Source organism: Impatiens glandulifera, chromosome 6 (assembly GCF_907164915.1).
Source record: "Impatiens glandulifera chromosome 6, dImpGla2.1, whole genome shotgun sequence".
In the NCBI taxonomy this organism is placed as follows: domain Eukaryota; kingdom Viridiplantae; phylum Streptophyta; class Magnoliopsida; order Ericales; family Balsaminaceae; genus Impatiens; species Impatiens glandulifera.
In genome coordinates this window covers 6,862,614-6,875,594 of record NC_061867.1, presented here as the reverse complement: position 1 = coordinate 6,875,594, position 12,981 = coordinate 6,862,614, and the positions used below count along the sequence as shown (strand labels likewise).

At 31.3% G+C, this 12,981-nt stretch overlaps 1 protein-coding gene across 2 annotated transcripts; it reads right to left on the bottom strand.

Annotated features, from left to right (window-relative positions):
• Positions 1-8,372: 8,372 nt before the first annotated feature.
• On the bottom strand, positions 8,373-12,746 carry LOC124941342 (homeobox protein knotted-1-like 3). Of its 2 annotated transcripts, none has more exons than XM_047481649.1 (6): positions 11,702-12,746; positions 9,435-9,555; positions 9,162-9,355; positions 8,947-9,078; positions 8,729-8,865; positions 8,373-8,623 (listed from the first exon to the last, which is right to left on the bottom strand). In XM_047481649.1, exons 1-6 carry the CDS (start codon positions 12,467-12,469, stop codon positions 8,620-8,622), a joined length of 1,356 nt encoding a protein of 451 aa, XP_047337605.1. In that variant the 5' UTR covers positions 12,470-12,746; the 3' UTR covers positions 8,373-8,619. The 2 variants fall into 2 exon arrangements, with proteins under 2 accessions (XP_047337605.1, XP_047337604.1); XM_047481648.1 differs by having other exon boundaries at positions 8,373-8,631; positions 11,702-12,745.
• Positions 12,747-12,981: the final 235 nt, after the last annotated feature.

Here is a 12,981-nt window from a genome sequence, read left to right as displayed (position 1 = left end):
TCAATAAATATTTTATATTTTGGCTAACTGCTTTATTAATCACGGTTACGTCTACCTGTCAACTTATTTTAGAGTTAAAAAGCATAACCCTAATAATCCCTCGTAACATTAGAATGATATACTTTAAACTCGAATTAGTTATATATAACTTTAAATTACATAAATAATAGAAATAGAATTAAGAACGAAGAGAATATAAGATACTGATAGAAGAGAGATAGAACCCTAACAATTAGGGTGAATACAATGGGAGGAGAATGAAAAGATAGAGAGAAGTTGATCTTGAGAGATTTCTCGAATAATATTTAGTGTGTTTTCTATAGACCAAAATCTCTTCTTTATATAGCCTCCACGTACCATAATCAATTCTCAACCGAATATTTTGTAGATTATATTATCTTCTTTATATACTCTCCAGCTGCCATAATCAGTTTCTCGTAAATCTCACATTTTTTACTACTACCCTATTAATAATTATTTATTTCCATATAAATAATTATTTATTCTTAATCAATAAATATTTCATAATTTGACTAACTTCCTTATTAATCACGGTTACGTCTACCCGTCAACTTATTTTAGAGTTAAGAAACCTAACCCTAATAATCCCTCGTAACAGACTGCTCCAACATTTGCCAAGATCTAAAATGGTTAATGGAGAGTATGATTACCAAACAAATATGAAGATGCTTATCATGATAGGATAAGACATTGTGTTGATCATTAAATTATTGATTACTTTACATCTTTCATAATGGGATTTTGAGAAACTGACTCTATCTTTTAAAAAAGAAGGAATAATCACTGTCTTGCAGGATATATACCACATGCACATGCATAGATCAACCTGATTCAAGGCAACCAGAGTTAGTGAAGAAAAGAAAATGTTGTTGCCATGGTTCAAATAAAGAGTGAAAATGAAGGCCAATTTTTTTTCCACTTACCATAATGGCACCAGAAGAGGTTTCTAAAAACCTCCAATGGCTGCTCGAAGACTTTAACTCATTATTCCAACCACTTGAAGACTTACCACCAGCCAGAGAACATGATCATCGAATCCCACTAAAGGAAGGCACGAAAGATGTATGTCTGCGTTCATACCAATATCACGTCCTTTAAAAAACAAAAAAATAAACATTTAGTCAATGATCTTCTAGACAGGGGAGTCTTAAAAGAAGTCACAACCCTTTTGTTACCCCTGTGATGCTGGTCCAGAAGAAAGACTTATCCTGAAGGTAGTGTATCGATTACAGGCGGCTGAACTTAGTAACTATCAAGGATAAGTCTCCCATCTTTGTCATTGAGGAAGAGTTGCATGGTTCCAGAGTCTTCTCCATGCTGGATTTGTGTTATGGGTTCCATTAGATAAGGATGCACCCCAGTGACTGCCACAACATTCCGAATTCATTATGTCCTATACAAATTTATGGTGATGCCCCTATCTTCTTTCCAAAGTTTAATGACTGCAACCTTGAAGCAATTCTTGAGGAGGTTCATATTGATATTTTTCGATGACATCTTGGTGTACAACCCAAGCTGGAATGAACATATCTTCCATCTACACCAAGTCATGTCAATATTACAACAGGACAAATTATTCCTTCCTAAGCCATATTGGATGAAAATAATGTAGCTACTGACCTGGATAAACTAGAAGCAATGAGTACATGACCGATTCCACAATCAGTTAAGCAATTGAAATAGGTTTTGGGACTGACCGGATACTATCGAAGATTTATCAAAGACTATGGTTCCATAGTCCGACCCCTTACTACCCTATTGAAAAAATGATAATTTGCATGGAATGAAGAGGCCGAGATGACGTTCCTGTTGTTTAAGCAGCGTATGCTGTCCCCTCTAGTCTTAACGCTACTCAACTTTAGAATTTCCTTTATGGTGGAAATTGATGCAAGTGGAGCTTGAATTGGTGCAATACTGATGTAAGGACGCCCCATCTCATTTATCAACAAAGCTATCGAACTAGGGAATCTACCATCATCCACATTTGAGAATGAACTGATGGCATTGACTTTTGCTGTGGAGAAATAAAGATTTTATCTCAAGTAAAACAGTTCATTGTAAAGAAAGACCATAAAGCCCTTAAATACCTGTTAGAATATAGAGTACAGGTCCCGATCCAATAGAAACGCCTTTAAAAATAGTGGGATACGATTTTGTGGTGCAATATAAAAAAGGGAAAGAGAATCTGGTAACATATGCGTTGTCTAGGCGGGCAATAAGATTCCAATGTGCATGGATCTTCATATATCACACTATTGTCCAAAAACAGATTCACGAAGCATATGAAGATGATCCCAACTTAGCCAAAATCATTCGAAAAGTTCGTGCAAATGCTGACACTCACCCGAAATTTTGTATGATGATGGGATACTGAGAAAATATGATCAACTGGTAATGGAGCAGAAGGGGCCATTCGGGAACACTGATCACCTAAAAGAAGATACAGCTAGTTTACTCCGGTCCGGATGCTGAAGAATATTAGAGAATTCATTTAGATCTGCAAAGTGTGCCAAAAAAATAAATTAGACAATTCAGCATATTAAAGTCTACTATAGCCTTTAACAATTCCCAATCAATTTTGAAAATTGATTTCTATGAATTTCATCGAGAGTTATCAAAGTTAAAAGGAAAAACTATTATATTTGTGGTAGTAGACAGGCTAGCCAAAATGACCAATTTTATGAATTTATAGCATCCCTTCATTGCCCAGACATTTGCTGAAACCTTCGTGTCCAACGTTTTAAAGCTCAATGGAATGTCAACAACTATCATCAGCGATTGGGGCAAGGTGATCTTGAGAAATTTCAGGCGGGAATTGTGAGGATACAAGGAGTTTAATAAGTCTTGTCCACATTACCCCCGGATGGATGGCCATATCAAAATTGTCAACAAGTGTAGTGTATATGGTGACTTATCTACGCTGCATGGCCGACCAAACTTCAAAAAATTGGGTGCCCTGATTGTCTTTGACTAAATGGTGGTACAACATCAATTTTCATACAACCATACAAACAATGCTTTCGAAATAGTATACGAATATTCTTTCCTTGTCCACACACCATATGTTGCAAAAGACTCGAGAGTGGAAGAGGTGAATGTGTCATTGAAAGCAAGGGAAGCCACACTTTAACTCCTAAAATTCCATTTGCAAATAGTCCAGAATCGTATTAGCAGTTGCATGACAAAAGGAGAAAGAAGTTCGCTTTGAAGGTGGGAGGTTGGTCATTGGTGAAGCTACAACCATATAGACAACGCCAAGTCCAGAAGTTATTCCACAAGATCTCATCCAAGTATTATGGCCCTTCCAGGTGCTGGAAAAGATTGAGCAAATAGCCTACAAGCTAGAACTCGAAGCCATAATACCAGGATATACAATGTCTTCAATGTTTCGCAATTGAAGAACTTCCAAGGGATCCCTGCTGCCATTGTAGAAATTCCCCAGCTTGGTGCACGAACTAACAAGAAATGCAATATTGTGGGTGAACAAGACTTCATTACGCATGGGAAAATAAAAATATAGTTGTTGATCAATTGGGAAGGGGCACAAACAGAAGACCATACATGGGAAGATGCTGAAGTGATAATAATTCAATGCCATGAGATGCTATCAACGTGGAGGAAAACTAGGTCAAAAGCTCTTCGTCGAGGGCGATGAATATTTAATGGTGGAGATAATGTTACGATCCCTGAATAGAATCTCACCCTGCAACATCCAATTGAGTAGTTAGGCTAGATATTGTTATGGAGTTTCTATTTCTTATATTCTGTTCAATAATTCTGTTTTCATTTTGTTTCATGTTATTCACAAAACATACTTTGGTTAAAATCTCAATTAGCAGTTGTAGCAGTTGCAACTAAATATTTTGGTAAATTCAACTGTTATATATTTGCTGAACTCGCTCCCCAATTAGATATGAATGAAAAGTTTTGTAAAAGTTTGCTTACCTCAATTGTATTTTCTGATTTCGCTCTTCGTTTGGGACGGTTAGGTATACTAGCAGTATTCTTTTCCATCTTTTTTTCTTCTTCTCCTATAATCTTTGAATTATTCTTCTCATAATTATTTCGCGGCACTTTAAACACTAATTTTCCTTTTGATCTTTAAGATCAGAAACCAGGAACCATTGTTAGAGATTTAAGTCGTAACAGAGATTTAAGGAGAATCACAAAAAGAAGGTTTAGGGATTTGGACATTGGACCTTAGAGATTTAGGAAGTCGAGAATAGGGTTCGAAATAATTTAGATTGAGTTATTTATATAATCATAAAAAGTAGGTATAAAAAATTAAATATATGTTACTACTTTTACTTTTAGTAAAATAAAATTCCAAAAGAAAAATCTCGTCATTCTTAAAATGTGCAACTTCATTTTTTCTTTATTGTGAACACAATTACGATGAACATCTATAATTAAGTAGCCTTTATCTTTTCTTATTCATTTTCTATTTAAAATTTAACTTTCTTTATGTGAATGAAAATTTTAAATAAATCTTCTCGGTATGTATTGACTCGGTAACACGTGAAACACTTCGCCTAGAGATTAAAGGAATTGACAGGCATGCTAGGGACAACATCAAGAATCCCCATATTTCAAAGTTTCAATAGTTTTCTTCAGTTGATTCGGCATGGCGTGAAATCCCAATGTATTCGAAGAGTCAATGATTTACTGGAATTCTAGATCGAAAAATAAGAAAATCAAAAAATTTGAAAAAAAAAACAAATCGATATAAATGAAAGATGCAAGTAATCATTTAATTTTATTTGATGTTCCTATGATAATTTTTAAAGTTAAAATCTCAAATCACACAAATATCTAAATTTGAGCCTCAAGTACCAATATGTCTATTTAAAATTACATATCTCTTAATTGTTTATATTCCAATATATAGCCCTTTTTATCTCTTGATAATTTGTCAAATTGAAAATTTTAATAATATACAACCACTTTAATCATGTGTTGATTTGATTTGAGTTTAGTTAAATATGTTTAATAAATAAACTTTAAGGAAATATTGAAGGTAAACATTAATAAAGTCTTTAGGCTTAATCCAAATTGAAAATGTGAAACTCAAGTGATGTTTATCAAAAGTAAAATTGATTATTTTATAAAATTAAAAATATATTAACTAATTAAAATTGTATAAATGTCATGTATAACCGTTTAAATAATAAAATAAGTTAATAATATATTATATATTATAACTCAAAATTTAAATAATAAAATAAGCAAATTATATATTCAATAAATTAAAATATAAATAAAAATAAAAAAATAAAACATTTTATTTTCATATCATTGATTCAAATGAAATAAACATGATTCTATCGTATTCAAGTTCAATAAACATGACATTTCAAGTTAAGAAACATGACATTTTAGTTTATGAAATATGATATTTCATGTTTACTAAATCTAAACGACATTTTAGTTTAATAAAATAATATAACAGGTTAAGAAGAATTAAATTATAGTTAAAGAATTTGTTTCAGTTTAATAAACTTGACAATTCAAGTTAATAAATATGAACATTTTATTTTAATAAACATGACATTTCAATTTAATAAAATGACATTTCAAATTTCAAATTTCAAATTAATAAACATGACAATTTGACATTTCAGTTTAAGAAACATGACATTCTAGTTAAAAAAAAAATATGACATTTCAGGTATGATATTTTAATTTAATAAATATGACATTTCAGGTTAATAAATATGATATTTTAGTTTAATAAACATGATATTTCAATTTAATAAAATGTCATTTCAGTTAAATAAACATGACATTTCAGTTTAATAAATGACATTTTAATTTAAGAAAAATGACATTCCAGTTTAATACAACATGGCAACGCAGTTTTGCTAACAAGACATTGCAGTTCTTATAACATGAAAATGTTGGATTAAGAACGTGTAGTATTCAAAATATTAAGAGAAATGACATTTGTTTATACATTTCAGTATTAAAACATAAGAGGAATGAAATTTATTTATACATTTGCAGTATTCAAAACATTAAAAGGAATGACATTTGTTTATACATTTGTCGTATTCAAAACATTAAGAGAAAATAACATTTGTTTATACATTTGCAGTATTTAAAACATTTTCGTTATTACCTTTTAACATCTTAAGATAACTTAATTTTCACTGTCTTATTCTTTTTTGCTTCGTTCTTCTTCGATGCATCATAGAACACCATTTGTTTATCAAATTCCTAAACATCACAGAAGCTCGCAAGTTAAACAACATCATTCAATAAACGAAGAAAGTAGTTAAGAAGGATGAATTAGTTCACCATTTTTTAAGAATTATTATAGAAGAATGGAGATTGAAGAACGATAGTCGAACGAAAGAACGGAGATTCATAAACCTGCGAAGGGGAAAGTTAAGAGGCGCGCGAAGGAGAATGAGATAGAGGAAAAGGCTAGGATCAAATGAGAAATGATAGGGAGTGACCGGAGGGAATGGGTTAGAGTTTGATCAAAATCGCAGGTGAGAAGAGGAAGAGGCGCGTTCTTTTTTTATTAAAAGAAATGCGGTAGTATGTCACGTTGGGAGTCGCTCCCCTATCATTTCTCTTTAAAAAAAAGGTTATCCAACATTTGGAGAAATTATTATTTCAAACTATCCATCTTACCTTACTCCTACATACAATGACATTCAAAATAATTCAAATATGTAACTACCGATCTTGCTCTGTCACATATTAATTCATCTCTGTCACATATTAATTCATCAATCATAGATAATTTGAATCATAGTCTCTATAACATTGTCCTCATCAATTCCTTAAATTTGTATTATCCAAAATTCTAAAAAATAAAATGGCAAGATTTAACCATTAGATCACTACTTAACCATACATTAGATCACTTGTAAGTAGGGAGGTTAATGGGGGTGAAGAATGCGTTTATCTCGTCCGTTCTATTACCTTCAAGTTTTTTTTACTCTTGTTCCGGCTCGTTTGGTTTTGAGAAATCTCCGTTAGACACTATTATATTATATTCTCTACAAAATTGGTAAAATTATATAAATGAATTTTTTTGATATATTATTATAAAAAAAATAAATTTAAAATTTTATAAAATAAAAATAAAAATAAATATATTTGTGATATTATATATTAAATTGTGTTTATTAGTGTTAAAGATACAATTGAGGTAAAATCGGAATGAGAACACAAATATGATTCCGCCTTATCCCCGGTACTTCCCGGTCAAGTACCGATCAAATTGAAAAAAAAACGTCTTTAACATAACAATTCGAATCGAAAACCGCGGAAAAATTATAATTATCCTCCTACTTTTTAGTGTTAGATTAGATTTATAATTTTATGTATTAATAATATATTGATTATGAAAAACCATTTAAGCTAATTTTAATTATGAATGCAATTTGTCATTATTATAATTTTTTAAGCGTAACATTTTTGCTCTATTTTCTTGACTTTTAAAAAAAAACAATTCTTGTTTCTGTTACAATATTATATTATTAGCTTTATTTTTTAGTTGCACCATAATGTAAAATATAAAGAAAATAAAAGGAGTAATTAATGATATTGAAAATGATGGATAATAATTAAGAAGAACTAGTTAGTTCATGAGACTTCCATTCGTTTTATCCTTATATTAATTTTTATTATTATTAATGAGAACTAATACGTCATAATCAACTCTGTTTCAACCGAAAACGTTTTCCGATAAAATCAAGCCCGTAATATTTTGATCTCTATCTTAATTTTTGTTATTAAAGTAAATCAAATATAAAATAATCTAATTAATCACTATTTCACCCTGTCTTTTCATTCCTTAATCACTGAATTTATTAATTAAAATATTAAAAATAACTTTTAAATTTTTATCAGAAAAAAGGAAAAGTCCACAATTTTTCAAAATCAAACCATTAATTATTTTTTATCCGAAAAACACTAAATTCATTCCATCTATATATAATAGAATAGGTAGGAAAGAATATTTCTAAACCTTTCACATTAAAATTTACAATAAATAAGTTATTTAAAAGTGTTTGGTGGTATGTCATTCACTGAATTAATCAGAATAATAATTATCTTTAGTCAAAAGTATATGTATAAAATAAACAAAAATAGTGTTGAAAACTAGTATGTTCCAAATTATTTTATAAGTAAAGTTTGTAATTTCATTAAAAAAAATGGAGAATTTTTGATAATTTTTTAATAAGATCACTCATTCTTCTTTTAGAATTTGAATTAGTTCAATATATATAAAAAAATTATAGAAAATAGTTTTTAAATACCTTAACCAAAACAATTTGACCAAATATCTCACAAACACAAACTATAAATATATGTCTACTTATATATATATATGTGATGAAAATGTAGATATCTTCCATCATATCATCAATCTCCAATCTGTTATTTTACTTACTGTACAATGCAATAATCAATTGAAATGTTTAATTCGTTTCATTTTGTTTTGATAAGACCATATAATAGTAATAATAATAATAGTAATAGGTCTTACCTTATCGAATTATCGAATCTTGTGTATTTATAGATACATGAAAAATGAATCATTCATTCATCGTCGTTTATGCAAAGCTTCCTGTATTTTTCTCACCTGCATTACTTCGTTTATTTTAACAAGAATTAATTAGATCCAACGTTTCTATATATAAAAAATAGAATTGAATTGAGTTGAGTTAAATTAAATTAAATTAAATACCTTTTCCTTTTGCTCTTCAACACTGTTGAGCTTGAAGGATTGCTATGCCAATTCCTCTTTCTCTGGTTAATAAACCAATTGTTTATCTGCTTTAATTGTAACCCTGTCTCTTGTACTAATCTTGCCTTATCTTCCTCCTGATCAATCAATCAACCAACCAATCTTATTCAAATTTACAAATTATTTACGTAAATATGCGTTTTCAAATAAAACCTTACCGTCGGGTATGGCCATTTGGCATGCGATTGCCACCAAGATTTTAACACGGAAGTTGTATCACCAGGGAGCTTTCCTGCTCTCCTTTTACGCAATATTTCTTCCCTAATGTCCACAATCTTTTCCTTGTATCCCTATATTTATGTATTCAAATTATTTAACCCAATTACAATTTACAACAAAATCCATTCATTAACTAGCTACAACAAAATTCAACCTGTTTGAGTTCGTGTTTGAGTTCTTGTCTAACTCGTTCCATTAAGGTTCTCTCTGTCTCTGTGGGAATGAGAGGACCGAATCCTAGGCTATCTGAACCGTCCATTCCTCCATCGAATATAATCGCGTCGCTATCTAGTGGATCATCCTCATCGTCCGACATTGTAGCTCCTGTTCCTTCTCCGGGTGAAACTCCTATACAAGTATTATATGTGTAAAGTAGAATCATCATTATTCTATTAAGAGAGATCAAGGGCATGCAATGACATTATACCTGTTAAGCTTTGTAAGGACTGTTCAATCTCCCAACATGCCATAACTGCTTCCATTGCATGTACACGAACATGTTGTTGCAGTTGTTCTTTGAAAGAACAAAGCAATAGGACATAATGAGTCTGCACATTTCAATTATTTGAAGCTGATGAGTAATTAAATATTATATACTTTCTATAAATATTCTTTTTCAACTCATAACTTTGTAAATACAATTTAGTATATATCCAATGTTTCTTGTACTCCTTAAAGATTTGTTTTTTTTCTCTTTTCTATGTACTCTTCACGTAGTTTTGATATTCTCTCGATGAAGGTAACTTCTAGTTTTGGGAGGAGGATTATCCATCATGTCCTCAACTTTGGGTGGAATCTCCCCATCTCATGTAATTTGCAAGGGAGTATCCAATATAACATTTTTTATGTGATCCTTCATACAAATTGTTATGATATCATTTAAAATCTAAGCTAAACCTAGCCTCGAATTATAGATAAATATCTAAATGGTATAAAAGAATAATAGAATCTGAGATTAGAATCATTAGATTAGGAAGAGAACAAACACTTGTAGTGATAACCTACCATTGAGATGATGATAGAGTAAGATTATACAGATGAGAAGAGATTAATTAGTAAGGGACAAGATAACCTATTAAGATTCAAGTAATTATTAATTATGGTATAATTTCCACTTTATTGATAAGTCATTAATTATTAAGAGAATTGGCATTGTGCTATGACAGTTAACCCTAACCCTACTTATTCACTGTAATACAAATCTGTAATACTTAGTCAAAAGATCCTTAACCGTTGTCTTATCATTAAAAAGGGATCCTCGGAGATCTCTATAGTCCTCTCCTCATTTCCAACTAGAGGCTCCTACCCTCGACATGTTGAAGTGCTCTTGAATCTCATTGGGTGGTCTCTTGATAATTGGAGGTGTTAGATTAATAGAGATAATGTATTAAATAGTATATAAAATTACATTTTTTATTGTTAGAATAGAGATATTGTATTGAATAGTATATAAAATTACATTTTTATGACTAATTTATAAACATTACATTAAATTTATAAAAAAATAATATAATAATAATATTATCAAAATATTTAATATTTTTAATAATATTGTGATAATATCTTATAAATATAGTAATATATGATAATATCACTCTCAAACTCAAGATAGAAGAGAATCCAACCACTTAAATTTGAATATGAGATTCTAAAATGTTGATGATATATTTTTCAAACTCGATAAACTCGTGATTGTTAAAATTCATCCAACGACAGAATAAAGAGGGACACCAATCCAATCCAACCCTCAGAGCTTCCTAATAGCATGTGAGGAGGAGGGCCATCCTTGTCTATAACATCAAAGTATAACTAAAATACATTTCTATTTTCCTTTTAAAAGTATACATTTTCCTTATATTTATACCCATATTATCTTCTTACCCAAATAACTCAATTTTCAATAATCTAAAACGATCCAAATAAACCACAACAAAGTCCCAAGTCTATATATATTACATGCATGATGCATTCCTATTCTTTGAGAAACATGGTTAGGAGAAGACAAGTATGTTTTCTTTTCAGCCAAGCTACTATTGAACTATAGACAAAGAATTAGATTTAATGCACATCCTCATGGTTAGAAGTTCGAGTCTTCGAACTTTGACACTATTACTGAACGATTCAAGGTGAATCATAAGCTAGCCATTAATATAGTAAGTTAAAGCCTTAGAAAGGTTACATATAAACAATCAACTCTAATATATGGAGCTAATTATGATAAACATGGTCCACCTAAGATATATGTTGAGTTACAAAGCTCAAGATCAATTCACATAATCACTGCATTAATAACTATTTCTTCTTAACAAGAACAAGTACTGAACTGATGACTGATCAAGAACCTGTATACTACAGCTTTCAGTATCACAGGCAGTTGTTTTTTAGTGAACCATGCATGTTAGAAATTTGTGGTTGAAGATATGCCAAATAGCTATGGAGATTTACCATAAAAACTGGCATAATTCGTACACCAATTCATCCATTAATGCACAGATATGATATGAAAAGTTAGGAAGCTTCAAAGCAGATAACACAGGCTACTGTAATTTTGTTTCTCTTTTGATGTGATTCAACCAATAAATGAGATAAATTCATCTCAGAATCATTTAATATCACTGTAACAGATAAAGACAAGTCGATGCAAATCTCGAGATTAGGGCCAACAAAGAAGATGAACAGAAGAAAGTGTATTACCATGAATTGATCAAGCTCCTTTTCATCCACTCCAAGATTCGCAGCATGAGCTAAACCTGAATACTTCGCGACCACATTCTGCGACTGTGCTAACTGAGCGTCGATCCTCGGTAACTGATCCACCGGAGTAGCGATACGCAAACAAGCAACGTGAGCCGATAATAACTGTTCATAAAGTGGATGCGATAAGATTTCAGCCTTATTTCTCGCGTTTTGCCAATTCATTACACCATCGCTTCCACCGCCACCGCCGACGTCACTTTCCGTCAAATCTCCACCTCCACCTCCATTATTCTCCAACTGACTCCCAATATTTCGATTATCGTTGTTGCTAGGGTTCAAATCGGTTGAATCGTGAGACATCGCAGCAGCAATCATCGAATCGCCGGATACTTGAACATCGTCCCTCACGTCGCTAACGTTCCTTTGAAGAATCGATCTCGATAGCCACTGATTTGAAGTCTGAGGAGTTGTAGATTCAGGATTCGTATGTAGATGAAGGAAATTACTCTCACCGTACTGACTCTGCCGTAGGATTGCACTGTTTAACCAAGTCGGTTGCTGCTGATGCTGATGATGATGTTGATGCTGATGTTGATGCTGCTCCGAAGACGACTTACCGGTTGATTCAAGTATAAGGCGCTGTATATCCTTATGCTCCTTTCCTCCTGCATCTTCCGGCGATGACTGACCTATATGTTCAGGTAAATGATGACCTGAGAAATTCTGCAACGCCATTTCTTGCGAGAGATGATTAGGAAACGCCATGAGTAGTGAAAACAATAGATAGAATCAGTTTTTTTCAGAGATCCAAAGGACGAACACCGATTATACCGATGCAGACAGCATGCTGATTAATGAAACGGTTAATCTACTTTTGGTATGTACATATATTTGATATATGTATGAATCAACTGCGATGAATTACAGGTTACAGAAACGAATCTCGATCATGATCAAGAACAGATCAGTAATTCAGTATACAGAGTGAATCAGTGATGATGATGAAATTGCAGAAGAAGGAATTTTTGAATTGATGAGAGAGAAAGAGAGGTTTATGTAGGACATGCTTCTTATCTTGCTTATAATGGAGAGATGATACAATTCTACGGTATATATTTAAAATTACTAAAATAACCTTCTTTATATTTGTTCATTTCCGGTTTGCCTACGTAATTAATACGTAATATTTTATCAGTATTACTTTAATAATATTTTATTTGTTATAAATTTAAATATTTTTATTTTTATTTTAATAAGCTAATGATTAAATAATTTGT